Source organism: Stigmatopora argus, chromosome 10 (genome assembly GCF_051989625.1).
Source record: "Stigmatopora argus isolate UIUO_Sarg chromosome 10, RoL_Sarg_1.0, whole genome shotgun sequence".
NCBI lineage: Eukaryota > Metazoa > Chordata > Actinopteri > Syngnathiformes > Syngnathidae > Stigmatopora > Stigmatopora argus.
In genome coordinates, this window is record NC_135396.1 from 15,826,816 (window position 1) to 15,849,127 (window position 22,312).

Consider the following 22,312-nt stretch of genomic DNA (forward strand, 5'->3'; position numbering starts at 1 on the left):
CCGAGCCCAGGGAAGTGAATTCCTCGGTAAAATGTTGCGATGATGTCGTGATAAGGCAAAAAAACGTCTATATACGACCATTCGCCAAACGGCTCAAAATGCGTTTAATGATTAAATACAAATACTAGTATTGTATATACAAATACTAGTATTTGTATTTAATCATTAAACGCTGTTTTCGGCTGGATTTGACCGAATTTGAGAGCATTTTGAGCTGTTTGGCGAATGGCCCTGTTCTTAAAATGGCCGACAAGCGACGACGTCCAGCTCCATTGCCTCACAACGCGCATTGGATATCTAGTCTGTATATATACAGTACTAAATTGAGTGGGTGTGTATCAAGGAAGTGTGCAGGTACTTAAAGAATGAGTTGCATTTCAACATCACAAAATCACTAAATTGATACTCGGATGATTCGCCTAAAGACGTTTCGCCGACGGACGTTTGACAGATGGACAGGTCGCCGAATGGACGTTCGGATATCTAGTCTGTATGTATACAGACTAGATATCCGATGTGCGTTGTGAGGCAACGGAGCTAGACGTCGTCGCTTGTCGACCATTTTAAGAACAGGGCCATTCGCCAAACAGCTCAAAATGCTCTCAAATTCGGTCAAATCCAGCCGAAAACAGCGTTTAATGATTAAATACAAATACTAGTATTTGTATATACAATACTAGTATTTGTATTTAATCATTAAACGCATTTTGAGCCGTTTGGCGAATGGTCGTATAGAGACGTTTTTTTTGCCTTATCGCGACATCATCGCGACATTTTACCGAGGAATTCACTTCCCTGGGCTCGGTTCTAATGTCCAAAGAGCTCCAGTATTTGTATTTGATCATTAAATGCTGTTTTAGGATGTATTTAACATGATTGCTGTCATTTCACGGCTCGGTTCTGCTACATCTGCCCGCCCAAGAGTGCTTATTCCCAGGCTGACATGCCCGCCCAAGAGTGCTTAATCCCGGGGTTGACATGCCCGCCCATGAGTGCTTATTCCCGGGCTGACATGCCTGCCCAAGAGTGCTTATTCCCGGGCTGCCATTGACGGTAGACTAATAAATCGAGAGTGATGAGCACCAAAGGGAAATGAATCATTGATTTTTACTATAATTTGGACAACGCCGGCGGCGGGCCGGATTAAAAATCCTAACGGGCCGTATATGGCCCACGGGCCGAAGTTGAAAAACTTGTACACACACAATCCGGGGGCGGGGCGAGCGCCAAATGACCGTTCGGCCGAATGACCGTTCGGCCGAATGACCGTTCGGCGGAACGTCCATTCGGCGACCTGTCCATCTGTCAAACGTCCGTCGGCGAAACGTCTCTAGGCGAATCACCCGGCCACGCACTAAATTCATATTCCCTTATTTGTTAGCAGTATCAAAAGGTATTGCAATCAACTGACCAAACAGTATAGGCGTCAAAATTAAAACTGCAGACATATTTTGAATTATGTACATGATCCGTTATGGCAGTGGGAAAAAAAATATAGCATAGGACCTTCATCAGTCCCTCACTGTTTGTTGTTTTTAAATATACTTTTGCAAAATTATGAAACCAAGCTTGAGGTTTTTCGACATAATTGGAAGTTAGTTTATTTTGAGCTGATACTGGGGCCTTAGTCAAAGTGAATTAGGCTAAACATTGATCACATTAGACCAAATGTTTACTTTCATTTACATTGAACAAAAAAAGTGTAACTGATTTGTGAATGTCAGCGGGTGTATTTATTTTTCATTTTTAGATTATTACTATCAGTCTATGGCATTGTGCATATGTAACAAAAAATACTGAATGTTTATAGGAGCCTGTAAATACACTGATCAAAACTGCATATAATCTTTGGATGTTAAGAGGATTACATTCACAACACAATTTCAACTTCATTTTTATACTATTATAATATCCGGATAGGAACACAACAAACTCTACCATAAATGCCTGAGGAACAGATAGGATACAGAACCTTATTTCTGCAATCTCATCCAATGTCCAGCAATTTGTCTAAGTAACCGCTAATAACTTATGGCTAGCATGCATGTATTTGTGTGTTTTTCCTCACAGCTAGCCTATTTTGCACATCTGACAGAGTAGCCCTGAGAGGGCAGATCCGATGTGATTATGTGTGATGCGGCTCAAATGCAAGGCTACAGTGACAATACTAGAACACAGTGTGCCAGCTGGAGAGGTCATTCAGAGGCCTCCACCCACTACAGACATTTACAGGAGTGATTTGAGCATGTATGCGGGTGCGTGTGTGTGGAGGAAAACAGCTTAGACAGAACGAAGCAGAGTTAAAGTAAACCATGGGGCAGTAAAGAAAAAAAACAATGTTTTTTGGTTAGCTGTTTGAGGAAAATACATACACAGATTGTATTGATAATCAGGTGTGGCTAATTTATCTCCTGGCATCAACAACAAACAACAATCAAAAATATATCAAATTTTTATGATGGCTGGGACCTGAGAGCTATTACAGAAAGAATAATTAATAAAATTTCTCCCCTGTACCTGTCTGCATGTAAAAAACTAAAATGTACTTTCCCATGCCTCTTACTGTGCCCTTGACTCCACGTCATTCACAAGAGAGATGATGAAGGTTTCAGCTTCATAAGTATTCATGTACAGTCCACATACTGTATGGAACATCACCATTTAGTCTTAGAGACATTTGCAATATCCCCTTCCTCATTAGATGTCTAGCTAATTCATGTGCATAAGGGTTCCACACCGAGTCAGTTTTAGAACATGTATCTAATTATAAAACTAGGCCAAAAAAGACAAGTGTGTAGACTAAAACCATTGACAGGCATGGGAGCTTTTTTAAACTAAGATTAACAAAGATCTTGTTCCCATATTCGGTTGCTGATGTTGGAGTGGTGCCTTCGCCTGAATTTAGTGCAGGCAGTGTGGGATTAATTCCCCTCGATGCAGTGTGGTCAGTTGTCTGGATCTGTGTGTGCCCTACGAATGGCTGGCAACCAGTTTAGGGTGTAGGCCCCTTTTGCCAGAAGCCAGCTGGGATAGCCTCCAAGCACACTCCTGACAAGAATAAGCAGTGTTGAAAATGAAATGGATAGCTCCCATATTCTTTTTGCGGTCTGACATTTCTCTCTGTTTGCTCTGTCTCTTTACATTGTGAAGAAGGTAGAATCCCACCATTACTCTTTGCCCTCCTGCTATTGTCCTACTGCCATACATGCTGTTAGAATTTCAATAATATTTGTCTGTGTATGTATGTATGTATGTGTGTATATATATATGTGTGTATATATATATATATATATATATATATATATATATATATGTATATATATATATATATATATATATATATATATATATATATATATATATATGTATATATATATATATATATATATATATATATATATATATATATATATATGTGTGTGTGTATATATATATGTGTGTGTGTGTATATATATATACATATATATATATATATATACCGTATTTTCACGACTATAAGGCGCACTAAAAAGTCTTAAATTTTCTCCAAAATAGACAGGGCGCCTTATAATGCGGAGCGCAGTGAGTAAGCTCTAAAGCCGGACTGAGAACGCTTCTTGCCGACACGCTTCTTATATAGAGAGAAGGCGGACGTGGGTGGGGTCAGACACTAAAGGCACGCCCCTACAAGGTACCCGTATATAGTGTGGGCATGTGTTTATTGCAAAACAATTTGGGTTTGGTTTCTAAGGCCCCCCCAAAGCAGTGGTGAAAAACCAAGTCAGGAAAATGAACTCTGAGCTTGCCGGGCTAGTTATGCCACTATTTGCGAATGGATTGTGGCCGCCTGGACGAACGTGTCTGCTTGCACGGTTGTTAAAGGCACTAACAACAGATGCTTGAAAACCGCTGGACATCGGCATCAACACAGCTTTACAAAGGGTGGCAGGCAGCGCCGGGCTAGTTACGCTAGCTGCTATTTGCGAATGGATTGTGACCGCCTGGACGAACGTGTCTGCTTGCATGGTTGTTAAAGGCACTAACAACAGATGCTTGAAAACCGCTGGACATCGGCATCAACACATCTTAACGAAGGGTGGCAGGCAGCGCCAGGCTAGTTACGCTAGCTACTATTTGCGAATGGATTGTGGCCGCCTGGATGAACGTGTCTGCTTGCACGGTTGTCCGAGCTTTTGCCAAAGCCGGCATCATTTCTGTAGAGCCACATGGCAATGACAGTGACTCTGAGAACAAAGAGAGGGAACCCGGCGTTTTCGATGACTCATTTGGACAATTGTTCAATTCGGACACAGAAAATGAGGACTTTGATGGATTTGTGGGTGATGATGACGTGAGTACATTGTAAAATGGCAAAAAAAAAGTACAACCGAACTCAGTTTTGCTTCCTTTGCCTTTTCAAAAACGTGTTTTTAGCGTGTGTCTGTATGTTTAAGCTGGTGTATGTTTTGCCATACCTGGATGCGCCTTTAAATACGATGCGTCCTGTGTGTGTCAAATACAGAAATAGCACTCGTTACTGACACTGTGCCTTTAAATGCGGTGCGCCATATAGTCATGAAAATACGGTATATAAATATATATATACATATATATATACAGACACTCCTCAACTTACGAACGCAATTGGTTCCGAGCGATTGTTCATAAGTTGAATTTGTTTGTAAGTTGATTTAGTGCTATATTTTGTATTATAATTTATGTTTAAGGCCTATATAAGTATATTGAAGGTTTATATAAGTGCATTTGTATGTTTAAGGCTTGTATAAGTAACACGCATTGGTTTGTACTGAAAAAAAAAACATTTAATAAAATGGAGAGAATATGTACAGTACTGTAGAGAGAGAGATAGATTTATGTATTAGAAACTGGCCAAAAGAAGCGACCTAATGACGATTGCACAGTTTTCTTCTTTTTTTCATCATAAATGATGCAGTAGCACTGTATGGCATCATTCAATTGATTTGCAAACTTTGTGCAACGTTCAATATTTGGGTCCTGCTGCTCGATCTTTCTGTTTATAAATGGTACTGAATGTGCAACGCTCACCACTTTCTGACGCGCATCAAGCTTCGTTATTATTGCCACTCGTTTCAAATGAAATGGCTTGCCTCTTACTTGCAACTCCCTCAATAGAAGCCTTTAGCTTTTTACCAACCATATTCAATATTGGATGCATGAGATATTTAATGATACAAATGAAAAAGGTTCTTTGCACACTGGATATACATTCACGCACTTCCGCATTGCAACGAAGAAGGTAGATGCTGGGTGAGCTGAGCTCTCACAGCGCCAGGCGTCGGTATTAGCGGCGGAAAGAAGTACTACTCCGAAAAAGACGCGAAATACAAAATTGGACTTGCGAACATTTTTGGACTTAAACGCAATTTGCAGACATGTTCGTATGTACCGTTGTTCGTAAGTTGAATGTTCGTAAGTAGGGGAGCGTCTGTATATATATATATATATATATATATATATATATATATATATATATATATATATATATATATATATATATATATATATATATATATATATATATATATATATATATATATTGTTGACTGGTGTAGGCAAAAACACCTCTACATCAACACCAGTAAGACAAAGGAAATAGTAATTGATTTTCGGAGGAATCCTCAACAGACCACTCAGGTGAACATCCAGGGTACAGACATTGAAATCATGGAGAATTTTAAGTACCTTGGTGTTCACCTCAACAACAAACTAGACTGGTCCACAAACATAGATGCCCTGTATAAAAGGGGCCAGAGCCACCTCTACCTACTGAGGACACTACGGTCCTTTGGAGTGTGCAGGACACTGCTGAGGACCTGTTACGACACTGTGGTGGCATCTACAGTGTTTTATGCAGTGGTCTGTTGGGGATGTGGGAGCACGGAGAGGGACAGGAACAGGCTAAATCAGGGGTCCCCAAACTTTTTCCTGTGAGGGCCACGTAACTTTTCCCTTCTCTGATGGGGGGCTGGTGTCAGTTTGTAACAGAAAAAGTGTGACGATCGTAGGAGAGCTTAAAAAATGTATTGTTTTCCAGAAAGCCACACATAACCAAATAACCCTTTCCAGGTTCTTTACAGAAAAAAAGTCAGGAAACAAATAATAACACTATTAATGAAATAAATAATAACTAAATAACCCTCTCTGAGTTCTTCACAGAAAAAAACAGGAAATAAATAACACTATTTATGAAATAAATAATAACTAAATAACTCTCTCTGGGTTCTTCATAGAAAAAAAAGCCATGGAACATTAACTTTCTGTTGTGCCATGCACAATCTTCTCCCTTTGCTCTGAAGTTTATGCATGACACAACAACCTTCATTACAGAATCCCACGTCAACACTTTGCAGCACAGTGCTTGCTGGTGAATTAGGCAGTGGACTCGTAGCGGACCGGTGAGACCCCTTTTTTCCAACTCCCGGTTCATGCGTCCTATTAGACCGCGAGTTTCGCCCACCATGCTAGGAGCCCCGTCATTTGTGATGCTAGCTAGCTTTGACCAGTCCAGGTCCAACTTCTCCATGGTTTGGCACACTTTGTCAAAAATATCCTCTCCCGTTGTAGTCCCTTTGAGACTTTGGAGGGCTGCCAGATCCTCGCATATCTCAAAGTTTGCGCTAACTCCACGAATAAAAATGAGCAGTTGCGCCGTGTCTTGCACGTCCGTGCTTTCATCCAGTGCTAATGAAAAAAAGACAAATTCTTTCGTCTTCTGCTGCAGCTGGGCATAAACACTACTCCCGATTTCTTCAACGCGTCTGGTCATTGTACTCGCCGACAGACTTACGGCATTAAATGCATCTTTCTTCTCAAGACACACCTCCTCCGCGACATCATCCATACATTTCTTAACAAACTCTCCGTCAGTGAAAGGCTTACCGCTGCTTGCTATCAGTTTAGCAACCCGAAAGCTGGCCCGAACGGATGCCTGGTTCAGCTGAGCTTGGCGTACAAATGTATTCTGCTGAGATAGTAGTCCACTTTTTAGCTTTGAGAGTTTGTCTGTACTTGTCTTTGTGACGGGATTCATAGTGTCGGCGAAGATTGTATTCTTTGAATACCGCCACGGTCTCTTGACAGATGAGACAAACAGCCTTTTCTTTGCATTGAACAAAAGATAATCGTTTGTCCACTCCAGGTTAAATACCCTGCATTCTGAATCATTTTACTCTTACGTAACTTTTTCGCTATTATTCCGTTCTCTCTTTGACAGGGCGGGGGCTAGTATTTTTTTTCTGGAGGCCAAATGGGAAAAAAATCCGATAGCATCTCTGGTATTGTTCAGAGGGCCGGGCCAAATGTGCTGACAGGGCGTATCCGGCCCGCGGGCCGTAGTTTGGTGACCCCTGGGCTAAATAAGCTGGTCAGGAGGGCCAGCTCTGTTCTGGGCTGTCCTTTGGACTCTGTGGAGGAAGTGGGAGAGCGGAGGATGCTGTCCATCATGGACAGCACCTCCCACCCCCTGCATGAGTCTGTGGAGTCCCTCCGAAGCTCTTTCAGCAATAGACTGCTGTACCCTCATTGCAGGAAGGAGCGCTTCCGCAGATCCTTCCTCCAATCAGCTGTCAGGCTCTTTAACAAAACAAATGGCTGAGTGTTAAGACCTACCGTATGTATACATGTACATCTATGTGTATGTATGTATATATATATTTATATATATATGTATATCAGTGGCGGTCCGTGCATTTTCTCGTAGCGCCTTCAACGAATCAATCCAACCCTCAAAAACTATTTTATGGCTATAAAACCTCGACTGCAGCTACAGCTGTGACACATAAAAAACAATCAATAAATCAATGCACAAAAATGGGGTAAAATCCACTTTCTAGCAGCATTTAATGATTAAATACAAATACTGGAGCTTTTCAGACATTACAACCGGGCCAGGGGGGTGATTTTCCCGGGAGAAGACAGCGATGAACGTCAATGGCGTAACGGCAAATTGCCCGAAAATGGGGTAAAATCCACTTTCTAGCAGCATTTAATGATTAAATACAAAATACTGGAGCTTTTTAGACATCAGAACCAGGCCCAGACTATAATTTCTCCGGGAAAACGACAGCGATTAATGTCGATACGTCCATATACGTCCATACGCGAAATGGCAAAAATTGCACTAAAATGGGGTAAAATCCAGCCGAAAACAGCATTTATTGATTAAATACAAATACTGGAGCTTTTCAGACATTTTCCACCGGGCCAGTGAGGTGATTTCCCCGGGAAAAGACAGCGATGGACGTCAATGGCAAAACGGCAAAAATTGCACTAAAATGGGGTAAAATCCACTTCCTAGCAGCATTTAGTGATTAAATACAAATACTGGAGCTTTTCAGACATTACAACCGGGCCAGGGAGGTGATTTCCCCGGGAAAAGACAGCGATGGACGTCAATGGCAAAACGGCAAAAGTTGCACTAAAATGGGGTAAAATCCACTTCCTAGCAGAATTTAGTGATTAAATACAAACACTGGAGCTTTTCAGATATCAGAACCAGGCCCACAATTGAAGTATTATTTAAGAATATAGCCATATTTTACTCACCCAAAATCCTTTTTAACTGTACACAATATCCATCCTCCTTTCTTTCTTCCTTCTTTTCTATCGCCATCGAAGCTAATGCTGAAAGTCGAGCCTGTCCTGTCGTATTTCTGGCATAGTCTGTCTTGAAAATCGCTTTAAATCAACACAAAAATATATTTGCTTGTGCAGCTAGCTCCAGATACAGTTTGGTAGCTAATCATAGTTGGTGAAAGCGATGACGTATCCCTACGCCTGCGACAAGGGAATGACGTATTCCTACGCCTGCGACAATAGATTGTGGTGTTGCCAACTCGAAATCTGATTGGTTAAAGCAACAGTCTTATCAACGCTTGTTTAATGCAGCAGAACCCGCAGAACTGATTGTGAAGGGCTTGAGGCAGATTTCTGACCCTGGCAACAAATAATGGCTGAAATGTGATTGGTTAAATGCTTCAATATGAAAACACACATCTGGAAGCAGGGCAACCAGGGGGAAAAGCAATGAAAGGAAGCTAACAGACAATTTGGAATTATTTAATAAGTATTGATCGACAAAATATAATATATGATTCAGATATTTCTTAGGCCACCAGAGAAGGCCTTGAAGGCCCTGACGGCCCGCCACTGAGATATATATATATATATATATATATATATATATATATATATATATATATATATATATATATATATACTTATATATATATATATACATACATACATATATATATACATATATACAGTGGTACCTCGTCATACGACCGCTCGTCATACAAAATGCTCGTCTTACGGGGGAAATTTCGATCGAATAATTCGCCCGTGATTCGGTCAAAATTTCGTGATGCGACCAAGCCAGGTGGCCATGGCATTTTTTTTTGCATATCTTTCGTGTATAACAATATCTACGAGCACGGAACTAATTAATTCAGACGAGTTTCTCATACGACCAGGAAACGCACAACGCGCGGGCAAAAAGAGGGCTTTCTGGGTAATGAAGTATACTCGTGCACACAACACCCATAGGCAATGGCAACCTTTCTCAGAATAAAACTTCATTACCCACAATCAATACGTGGGTTAGCTCAACTATTGTATTTCCTGTTATTCTTTCTCAGGAAAGATGCTCCCGCAATCGTTCTTTAAAGACTATTTCTCGTTGGCAAGTGGTCGTGCGTTATCCTATTGTGATGACATTTGTATGCGACATTATCGAAATATTTTGAAGGGTAGACAAAAACAAACAACTCTTGATGCGTTCGTTTTGAAGACTTCGGCGGAGCGGCCAGGTGGTGTCAACCCGTAGAACTACGTAAGGTAAAAAAGATTACAACAAATTTAGAATTTAGTTTTGTTTGAAGTTACATTAAACGTTGAGTGTCTGTATATAGTTATCCAAGTTAATTTAAATTTGTTTGTTCGTTTACGAGTGCATTTTTGCCGTGGATAAAGCCCCCCCAAGCAGCCCCCCCCGCCTCCGTGTATGCCGCTGTCTATACCCTCCGCGAAATGTGTCTAATTTTACTCCTATTAAACACATTATTACTATCAAACCACTCGTTATTTATTGCTTTGTCAATATATGGCGAATTATAAGAAATAAAACATTTTTTTCAATCCAATATCCTGTTTTTGGTGTTTTTTTTCAGAGTTGGAACGAGGTACCACTGTACATATATATATATATATATATATATATATATATATATATATATATATATATATGTATATATATATATATATATATATATATATATATATGTATATATATATATTTCAACAACACGCTTATTTATTTATATATGTATTCATCTATTTATTTATTTATTAACTTACTTATTACCTATCAATTTATGTCTAAAATTCCTTTCCTGTATCTGCATTCTCACCCTGTTACTACTATGACAATGAAATTTCCCGAATACGGGATGAATAAAGTTATCCAATCCAATCCAATCCAATATATATATATATATATATATATATATATATATATATATATATATATATATATATATATATATATATATATATATATATATATATATCATTTTGGGAATTATTTTGGCGAATTGATTTTGTACCTACAAATTTTAAAAAATTGTGCGTTTCCTGTTCTTGTAATTTAATTAACATTCTAAGTCCTGATTAAAGGACTGTTTTACTGATGTTTGCCTTTCAAGTAGAAAGTACATGACAGTGACACTAGCAAGAGCCGAGGGCGTAGTACACAACATAAACTATGCACCAAGTGAATGTATAGTATTTCACAGCCATAGTAGGAAAATTTTCATTCGTGGAATGCTTTGAGCATTTCTTTGTCGAGTAAGATGAATATCTGAAGATATGGTTATATGGTGACAAGGCTAGTTTCCAGTGGCTAATAATAATAATGATAGTCATAATAACAGATGTTGCCTACCAAGATAACGGGTCCAACTCCAACGTCAACACCAGACCCATCTGCCACGATAGTTAATTTTTTTTGCAGATACATAGTATAAGGAAGTGTGGCTTCACAACAGTGTAAACACCTGGTGTGACATCACACTCTGGACTTGAACCTCTTGTTTCTCAGTGAGGCATTCACACTTTTGTTAGGGACTGTGTCAATTCTGCTGGACAGTTTGAATACAAAAAAAGTGTGTTTGAGCCACTTAACTGGACTTGATCATTTTGACCGGAGGGGCCCTTTAAGAGAATGAGACAACACACTGGCGAGACTGCACCACTAGACTCACACACTTGTTTCACACTTTTCTGCTTTTGTGGCCAAAGAGCTGAGGCCTTGATCAGCATCATGGATCACTAAGTTGATGAAATGAAGAGAGGGGGGGACAGAGAAAATGAATGTTTGCTCACATGTAAGTGCGTGTGTGTTATTGCTTCTGGGTCAGCGTGGTCAGGGAGTGAAGACAGCCATAGAGAGCATGCTCAGTTCTCTCTGTCACGGTCCATTGCAGTCAACAACAGGCACTGCTGCTGCACGCAGCTACTGAGTATGCAAGTAGCAATGGTGTGTGAAATAGAACAAAAAAGTTAATAAACACAGGATGGCGAGAGTGAAGTTGTCTGCTCATGAGCTAAAGACTAAAATAGCTTGTGCTATATGGATTTTGTGGCATTTTCTACTAAAAGGAAATGAGTAGAAAACAACCTGTCTTTTTATCTTTGGGCAATATTTTGTTTTCATTTTACCAATTTACTCAGATGTGGCCCTGGTTATCCAAAGAATTGATATTATATAATCATGAAATTCATGATTAATGCCCCTAATATTTGCTCAAAGTCCTCTAGACTTAATATTGACAAGCAATATGTAAAATGGATAAACAGGTGAAACTGTTTAATTTCCCTTTGGTAATCACACAAGTTTTCAATTAAATTTGTATCACTTTATTATAGCTAGCTAAAGCAGTTTTTTGTACATTCATTAGAGGCCCATCCGTGATTTTGTCTTGTGGAGTGAGAATGATTATTAGAAAGGCATGGGAGCAGCCTCAGAATACACGGCAAGAATTTAATGAGCAAAAGGCAATTGGGACCTCACTCATCAAGAAAACAGTTGGGAACGCACAGCACCATAATACACTAAAATCTGGTGGTGCTGACATGGACCTATACTTAAGAAAGCAAATAAACAGGTCTATCATAACCTTTCTTTTTCAGGGAGCCGATAATTGAGTGAGGGAAGACATACTGCTTTGAAGGAAAACAAAGTGGAGCTACTTGGTTAACACTGGCTCAACTGTGTTTAGTGGATAATCATAATATATTCTCGTTAACCCCAAAGTGAAGTACAGAGGTAAAGAATGTTTGGGGACGTTTTTCTACAAAGGTACAGGATGTGGGCTTCATCACATTTAAGGGGATAATAGACAGTCATGCAAATCCGAAATTTAGCTTGAAAAAACTCATTTCTACACCCAGAAAATTGAAGATAGCCCCTGTAGTATGTCACATGATGCTTATGGAGGGGTCTAGCCAGTTTCCAAATGTAAATTACTGGAGCCTCTCCAGGCTAACTTCAGGTACCAGGAGGGGGCACGCTGAATGGGTGGCCAACCAATCCCAGGGCACAAGGAGACGGACAATCATTCACGCAACCATTCAACCAGCCTATCATGCATGTTTTTGGAATGTGGGAGGAAATCGGAGTACCCAGAGAAAAAACCCACAGAAGCCAGGGGAGAACATGCAAACTCCACCCAGGAGGACCTACCTGGCATCGAACCCACGACCCCAGAACTGTGAGCTGGGCCGCCAACTAATATGCTATCTAAATATTTATAAGGCACTATGCAATTGCAAAACTCACACTCGCTACTAGTTACCGCAAATTTGCTTACTTCTCAATTCCACTCGCCTACTGACACTCAATACGCTTGTCAATATTTGATTCTCTAAAAGGAAGATTGGATGTTTACTAATATGACATAGTGGTTTAGCTTGTAGGACATCAAATAGATTCCTACTCCTTTACAATAGAGACACAGAGAAAAATAATAATGGGTCCCACTCCCTACATCAGATGGCACATACTAGATGTTACCAAAATGTAGGTCGATCACAGTGTTATGTATTCTGACAGATGAATAAGGTTCCCTGAGGTGAAGTATAAAGAGAATTTAAAAAATACTCTACATTCTAATCCTAAAATTTAAAAAATGTGGTGTGTAAACAATAACTTGCCAAAGATTTTTCTTTAACAAGCCCCTTTTATTTATCAAAACCAGGGGTCTCAAACCGGTCCTCAAAGGGCCGCAGTGGGTGCAGGTTTTCATTCCAACTCAACAAGAGGATACCTTTTGCAAGTGTAATCAGTTAATTAAAGTCAGGTGCTATTTATTTTAGAAGACATCTGATTGGTTAAAATGTCGGCACTGGGTCGGTTGGAACAAAGACCAGGACCCACTGCGGCCCTCGGCGGAATCAGTTTGACACCCCTGATCTAGACAAAGAAACAAAAAAATGTGCATAATTCTCTCATTGGCGAGTGGTCAGGTCCAGGGCCAGTTACGCCTTCTCTACTTGCTAAAAACAAATCTGAAGGATGGTCCCACATATACAGCCGTAATTCTACAGTTTGTTCCAGGAAACTACTCATTTATTCTCAACTGTTTTTTTTCCTCCTCATTTTGTAGTATTTTGCATTGATGACTCTAATTGCTGGGATTTTACTCTAATCAACTCAGAACTTTTAGAATCAGTAGCATGAGCCAATGAAGCTTAATAATTAATTTTGTTATCTTTTTTCTCTTTTTTGTATAATTCTCACATCTTTCAAACAAAATTGGTACATTTCGTACATTTCATTTTTATAGGATTCCGTTAGTTGGTAGTAGATTGAGGACCTTGGAACAAATTAGAGCATTTACATGTAAAATGTGTCTCTACTGACAAAAAAAATCCAAATTAAGAAACCACATCTGGAACAGAATAGGTAGGATGTACCACTGGATACATATGTACAGTCTTACCTCTAATTACAAATGCCTCGAGGTACAAAAGTGGGTTAAGGAACCCTTTTATTGTCATTTGGAGTTCTATTTAATGTTTTGAATTTATAATTAGAAGTTATTTAGATGTGTGTTTATGTGCATGTGTTCATGTGCTAACGTTAGCTTCCTCCTTACGGTACGGTACTATATTGCACAAATAGAACATGTTTTTGCATTTTATTCATTTTAATACATTAATATATTATTTTCTTATATTTTTTTTCATTTTTGTCTGTTGCTCATATCTTTTATTCAAAAGTGCGACACTTACTTTGATTATTTTTAAAGGGTTCAGTGGATAGTTTCTTTGAGGACTGTGAAACGAATGACAGAATTTACATATAAAGTACTGCTCTGTTTATGAAAAATACACGTTTTGAAAAAAAATCATTGGTTCCATAACTTTTTTCGTAAGTTGAAAATGTCGTAAGTTGAGCAGTACTTTATATGTAAATTCTGGAATTCGTTCCACGGTCCTCACAAAACTACCAACTAAACTCTTTAAAATTGATCAAAGTGTCCCGATTTGGTGTAAAGACACAAAATTGAGAGAAAATGTACATGCAAAATCTATTCGTGTTAAAACACAGGTGCACGTGTCAGGAAGCCAACGTTAGGCAACAGAACAGAGAGCACACTAACACATGCACACCCATCTAATAAACATAAAATGAAGAATTAAAAACAACATTACACTGAACTCCAAAACTCATTTTCATTGACGATTTATGATTTCTTTGGCATCTATTTTTTTTTTTGTTCCAAGATGGCGCCGTCACGCGGCAGCCGGTGACAGTAGCTCTGTCCACTCTTATTTGTTTTTCGTGTTTTACAGCCTTTCTATCGTTTTTATTACATTTTAATATTTCTTAATACATTCCTTTTTACTTTACTTTGTTCTTTATACTTTTTACTTTAATTGGTTTTACAACTTTCTTCATTTTGTTAGCCTGGCTTCTTTCTGCTACTTCTTTTTTGGAACCATTCAGCCATGACTACGCTGTCATACACATGGGACTAGCTGTGAACAATACGCAGCGGAAGGAGCGACACCTCAATCCCGCTGGAAATCCGGAGCTGGACAAAAGTGCCGGGAGAAGAAGCGACGCTTCAGACCAACCATTATGGGATAAGATGGAAGAGCTGTCAGCGCTTACCAAGCCGGAAACAGATTTGAGGGGTTCTAGTTCTACTCTGCTACAGTTGATCCTTTAGCTCCAGACTACTGAGGAACTGTGTGGATAAACTTGGAAGAGTGACTTTGCATATTTTCAACCTCGGTCACAGTCTGCAGAAGTTCCCTATCTTGTGGAAGACTTCCTGTGTGTGGTCCCAGTTTTATCCAACTCTACAACGTCTTTTTAATGAGTCTGTATCCGTTTTTGCTTCTGCAACCAAGATGGCGCCGCTCAAGTGGCAGCCGCTCTTGCTTGTTTTGTGTTTTTGCCATAATAGTAGACGGCATGCTTGGTCTGAAGCGTGGCTTCCAACACTTTCGTCCAGGTCTGCACCCCTTCTCTTTCTCTTCAACATCATGGGGATTTCCAGTGGCATCAATATGTTGCTCTCGAATTTACCGAATACGTGATGAATAAAAGTCAATCTAGTCTAATCTAAATTCGCCTTTGGCAGTGCTTGTTGATGAACATTGTGAGAAAAATGTTTGACGACGTTTAATGTTCCTCAAAGGTTGTCAAAGTGGGCGATTGCACGACGCGGGAACACTTTCAGAATGTTTTTTCCACGGAGTCGGAAAGTTCGTAAAATTTCTCCCCCATTTTTTTTCTGATTTGTGCAGTTGGAATGGTGGCTGTTTCCTCCTAGGCCTCCTTCTTGTTGAATTCTTTGTGTATTACCAAGCTTTGCATGAACTCAAGCTCGCTTCAGAGTTCGTTTAGGTGCCCTTTGACCAACTCGTCAATGTCCTCCTTACTGACCACTAGCCCCATTGCCTGCCCCGCGATACAATTTCGCCTACCGCAGGCTGCGGTTCAGGCCACAGCTTCCTCCAAACATAAGTTCAAACACACAATGAAGAATGTTGGTCAAAGAAACATGGTGAGTTATTGTTGTGAGACAGGCAATGTGAACCCAGTAGAGTATAGTGAAATTCTCAAGCAAGAGGCAATGCATCTGCGACAATTTCAAAATAAATAAACGGATACAATAAACATATTGACGTTTTGGTAACTTGGATATTGTTTTTGTATCGCAAAAGGTTTCGCAACCTGAAAATTTCGTACCTAGAGACCTTCGTAAGTAAAGGTACGACTGTATATAGTAGTTAGCATTTTTTTAATAAAAATAAATTATTTATCAAGTAACTGGGCATGCTTTTCACCGAATACTTACTCAAGTCGTTATCTGGAGGAATATATTCATGTTATTCGAAGATACCAGTCCTCTCCTGTCCATTCAGAGCATTGGACATAAGTGATGCTTATCCCAAGCCGCAAACATTAGCCACTGGGGACCCCTCAGACCCCTGTCATGGACTATTTCTCCTGTTTGACTTCTGGTAAGATCTTCTGCAGTACATAACCACCTAGTTCTGAAATAGCTTTATTCCCTTGGCCCTTAGACTGTTAAGCTCCAAATCTCCCACGTAACATGGTTTACCAGACTTATTAATTTAGTTAAAAATCTCTTTTTTGCACTGCAAATAATTTGAATAATAACAATATTTATATATCATTGCATATTTAGATATTTTGAATCTCCCCCTGTCTTGTTCATTCTTCAAACTCATGGTATTGTTGTACAAGATTCAAAATCTCAAATAGCACAGTAGTACAGGTAGTATCCACTATTTTATTCATATTTTATTTATACTCAACGCAGTGTGGTCAAATATAATGACATTTCGTTCTGCATACACTCGTCCATACCATAATGAAAAATAAAGTCTAACTATCTTGAGTACAAACTTCTACAGCTGTCTTGTGTAAAAGTCCATTATTCCCTGTGTGAACTTCAGAACTAAAGTTTTCTTTCGCATGACATTTTTTGTTATGATCAATTGTTTTTTTGCTGAATAATTTCCTGAAGGCATGTTGAAAGCACCCGGCTACACAGACTAGAAAACATATTTTTGTGGTTTATTTTCATAATTGAGTTTTGTTCATTGCTCCCAGGAGGACGAAGGAAAAAAAAATCTCAAATGCGACATCCACTGCAGTCAGACACACCCTTACACAGGGTAGGGGTCACCAGCCTTCCCGAAATTGAAAACAACTTATGGGTGCTCATTAATGGAAAGGGTTACCACTTTAATGTAAAAAGTGAAACTACTATATCACATGACTTTTTATAAGATTGTATTTATATTAATTAATGATATTGATTTATCTGAAGGCCCAATAGTTCTTAACAATGATTTGAAAGCTTGGATAAATATGGTGACGTCCAAAATTATTATTATCTAACTTTGCCACTATAGAACAGGCAATGAGGTCTTGGGGGTGGGGGTGCTATGGGATACTGCAAGCAACATACTGGTGATCCATGCCTTAGGGAAACTATGTTTGAAGATGCCCACAATGTGATTTATATGTTGTGTTTTCTGAAGCACAAAGTTTGTTTGAACAAATTAGCAATTTAATTATCTATTGCAGAACATTGTACTTGTAAGGCTAGGACAACATCAAAATCCAGTATATTTTGGTGCTGCTGCAAGTACGATTACTGGTTCAAATACGATTACTGTATTGAATGAAGGAGAGATGACACAATTCCTGTGTTTAAATGAGTTTTGAACTTTAGAGGTACAGCACTTGACACTCAAAATAAATCAAAATGCATGTTTAATACAACAGCTTGCATAATGAATATGCACTCCACATGACTCGAAGGGATATCTTGTGGGTACAGTCACCGTTAGGGACAATCAAGGCCTTACCGTGGGTGATGTCAGCCGCCTCAGGTTCTCCCCGAGCGAGTCCAGATTAACCCTTCTTCTCCTGGTCACCCTCTTGTGTGGCCCGCCGACTCCCGACTGCTCCTCACCCGCCGGGCACCCCAGCCTCTCGGTTGGGCTGCGGCCATTCCAGAGGAGCGGTCTGTGAAAGGATGAGAAGGGGCATCCTCGGAGGTCCTCAGCCGCTTCCAGCCTGGCGTCTCCTTCATCCCTCCCAGGGCTTTCCAGCCCGCAATCGGAGCCCACCGAGCTGCTGAAAGATTCCGAGGAGATCTTGCGCGACGATGAGGACATGGTGGCGAGGCGAGGCAATAGAAAGGGACGCTGAAGATCGTGGAGGCTCCTGCGGTGGCGAGGAGGGGGAGGAAGGGGAGGAGGCGAAGGATGCTACAGCCGGGTCCGTGTCACGTCTACCTATATAACGCGGACTCATCGGTTGCTCGGGGGTGGCTTAATGTGTGTGCAATTATGTATGCATAGTGTGTATGCTCAGGTGAGTCTATGTGGACAGAGAGTGTCCGCGTATTCAGTGAAAGAGGGCAAATGGTGGAGGAGGGGGGATTTAACCGGCAACCGAAGCACTAACTGCACGCAAACATTTACGTAAGAGGTTGGCGCGGGGGGTGGCGGGGTGTTATGTTTTTTTTTTTTAAATCAAAAATATATATATATATACAAAAATAAATAAATGAGGAGGAAATGTTCTTTTATTCCTCTCTAATAACTGTCGTGGGGTACCAAAACGAGCCTCCCGCGCAACAAATGTGATATTTACAAGATAAGAAGCTAGCTAAATTACAAAATAGTGAAGCGTCCAATAAAAATAAAAACCGTTACAGGACGTCCTTGTTCCCAAAAGAAGCCAAACGTCGACAAAAGCCTTCACATGTTGACCCGGACCGAGTAATTCCAACACATGTTCCACTTCGGGGAGCGAACAAATGTCACAGCTCCTCTCTTTTCCTGCGCACTTTGAAGGAGAAGCCCCGTGGCCCCCAAAATAAATCACAGCAAGACGCTTGCTTTCTTTTCTCTTTGTCCCTTCTCCACCTCCTTTTCTTCCTTCCCTTCTATAGTCCTCTGCGACAGCGGGTCTCCGTTCTGCCGAGCGAGCGTCCTCTCATGGTTCGCACATGCCCCACTTGGGGTGCTCATGCGTCGAGTCGTCCCCACCGGCCGTCGCTCGGAATGCAGCCAACGATGGGGCGAAGAAGCCGCGTGGCGGCGGGGGGCACTGAATGGAGGGTGCCAACGAACAGCAGGCAGATGGACGCTGTAGAATAGACGAACGACGACCACCGCCCACCAGGTTGAACACGTTCACGTCGTCTAACCAGACACCTGCAGATGTACGTCCACTTCCTTGAAGTGGGAGACGAGAGCCCTTTTGATCACGTGTTCTGTATGTTCGCCCGCCGCCATATTGGAGGTGCAAATCTGAACGTAAACTATGAGAGGGAAGACTAGTTGACGAACCTGGTTGTTTATTTATAACAGTTTTTTTGTGAAAACACATAGGTTAACATCTCATCTCATTTTCTGAACCGCTTTATCTTCATTAGGGCCGCGGGGGATGCTGGAGCCTATCCCAGCTGACTCCAGGCCAGAGGCAGGGGACACCCTTAATCAGTGGCCATCCGATCGCAGGGCACAAGGAGACGGACAACCATGCACACTCACACCCATACCTAGGGGCAATTTAGAGTGTCCAATCAGCCTACCATGCATGTTTTAGGAATGTGGGAGGAAACCAGAGTACCGGAGGAAACCCACGCAGGCCCGGGGAGAACATGCAAACTCCACACAGGTGGACGTGACCTAGATTTGAACCCAGGACCCCAGAGCTGTGAGGCTGACGCGCTAACCACTCGCGTCACCGGGCTGCCCTACGTTAACATCAGTTATTGTAATACATTTTCCAATGTCTCATCTCATTTTCTAAACCGCTTTATCCTCATTAGGGTCGCGGCGGATGCTGGAGACTATCCCAGCTGACTCCAGGCCCGAGGCAGGGGACACCCTGAATCGGTGGCCAGCCAAATGTGGGGCACAAGGAGACGGACAACCATGCACACTCATACCCATACCTAGGGGCAATTTAGAGTGTCCAATCAGCCTACCATGCATGTTTTTGGAAACGGAGGAAACCCACGCAGGTGCAGGAGAACATGCAAACACCACACAGGTGGACGTGACCGGGATTTGAACCCAAGACCCCAGAGCTGTGAGGCTGACGCGCTAACCACTCGCTCCACCGGGCCGCCCTTTTCCAATGTCTTTAGACATGAAATGAAATGAAGAATAAAAAGCTGAAAGAGGAATTTTAAAAGACATGATAATAGGGGGCTTTGCAGACAAAGACAGAACCTACTGTATTTTCTCGCATATAAGCCGTATTTGTAACAAAAAAAAATGATGACAGAATCAAGGGTACGGCTTATATGTATGTGCACATGACTTGCTATACTCTTTTTCATCAGTAGATGTCGGCAAAGTAACATTTACTATTTGTTGGTTATTTTCAGTTTTGCAGTAAGATAACAACCATTACTGGATGAATTAATTCCTTATGATATTGACCCTAATAATGTGCTTTTGATTCATACTGTATGTCAGAAATACCACGTGTGATGAGTTTTCTTAAGATTTTCCCTTCAAAGTAACACATTAAAACCCCATTAAAACCATGAATATGGAGGTGAAATTTGTGAATTGGGGCAGATTATATACGAGAAATTGTAAAATTCAATGATTTTAAACCAATTTTAAGAGTGTGGTTTATATGCAGGGGCGGCTTATGTGCGCGTAAATACGGTACACATTTCAAACATCTATCATGGCTTAACTGAGTAAAAAACATCCTAGGAAAATCACTTGCATTGACTTTGCCTAGCAACCGCCTAAACATTCGATAGCAGTTAGATTCAACTGCCATTCTGCTCATCAAAAAATCTGTGTATGTACCGTACCTCTCACTCTGAGTTCACCTTGTGATGGGGAAGAATGTAGGGTTCTATGATACCAGCTACTTTGGGCAACTTGATGTTCAAAGAATACGTATATGTAACGAGTGCAAGTGTGTTGTATGCTTTGGAAACCCTCCTCCGACACTCCAGTTACTTGCAAGAAAGGCCTCTTAGGTGCTAGCTTGGGCTTTTAGCCTAACAGTTACAGTGCTCTCCTGGCACGCTAGCCGCTCTGTGCGGCAGAGGTTCAAGTCCTGACCCAGGACAGTGGGATGTATCGCGTCGCTGGCAGTAGACAGGTTATATAATAATGTTAGCCTACTACAAGTAGGAGCAACGCTTCTAAGGACTATGAAGCATGCCGCCAACACACCAAGACAGAGTTGACTCAGTAGCCATTGCCAGACGTCATCAAATTGGTGAAGGACATTAAGCAAGAAAACAAACCAATACGTTAAGCTAAACGCTACAGCTATTAATAATGTTTTGTATTCTGATAGTGATCTGTTTCAAACCTTTTTAAAGATACTCTGCCTGATTCCAGTTGTTATTCCTCCATACTGAAGGTGTCTTACCTCCATTTATGACATAGCAAAGCTTAGTTCTGCCAAACTCTGGACAAGTGTGTGAATGGCTTCAATTTGTGAGAAATCCCTACACATTTTGAAATCACCCCACAGCAGCCCTCGCCGACCGGTTTGCTCACTCCTGCCCTAGACTGATTGGCAGTCAGTTATAGGGCACATATAGAGACAGACAACCATTCACACTCACAATCACACTGCCACCACTTGCGAATAGATCCCACTCTTGCCCACACCAAAGTCTAGGTGAGTGAACCACTATACCAGAGGTGGGCAAACCGGTCCTCGAGGGCCGCTGTGGGTGCAGATTTTTGTTCCAACTGATCCAGCACAGACACTTTAGCCAATGAGATTTCTGCAGAAAACAAAAAGCACCTGACTGCAATCCACTGATTGCACTTTTAGGACACCAAATTGGTGAAAAGGTGTCCTCTTTATGGGTTGGAATTAAAACATGCACCCACTGCTGCCCTTTGTGGAATAGTTTGCCCACTCCTGCACTACACCATCAGGTGGGCGCACAAGCACACACATGCACACGCGCGCACACACACACACACATACACACACACCCACTTACAGCGTATTGGCCTGAATATAAGACGACCCTGATTATAAAACAACCCTCTCTTTTTCAAGACTCAAGTTTGAAAAAAAGGCCTTTGAACAGAAAGTTCAATTTTTATACACAAAATAACGACAGTACAGCTGAAAGAAATGATTATAACAATATATTCAAGAGAAAAATCATGTTACTTTGCCTCATTCAAATCATGCAAAAGATGTCTATCACATCTTAATATT

General features: G+C 40.9%; 1 protein-coding gene across 2 annotated transcripts in view; it reads right to left on the minus strand.

The window, feature by feature from the left end:
* gucy1a2 (guanylate cyclase 1, soluble, alpha 2) overlaps nt 1–19,380 on the minus strand; it is an 80,089-nt gene extending 60,709 nt beyond the window's left edge. The window contains exon 1 of one of the 2 annotated variants that reach the window (XM_077612393.1): nt 17,941–19,380. In XM_077612393.1, the coding sequence (XP_077468519.1) occupies nt 17,941–18,252 (312 nt within the window). In that variant the 5' untranslated portion in view covers nt 18,253–19,380. The remainder of the gene's footprint in view (nt 1–17,940) is intronic. The other variant, XM_077612392.1, reaches the window with a different exon arrangement.
* Between the last annotated feature and the right edge of the window lie 2,932 nt (nt 19,381–22,312).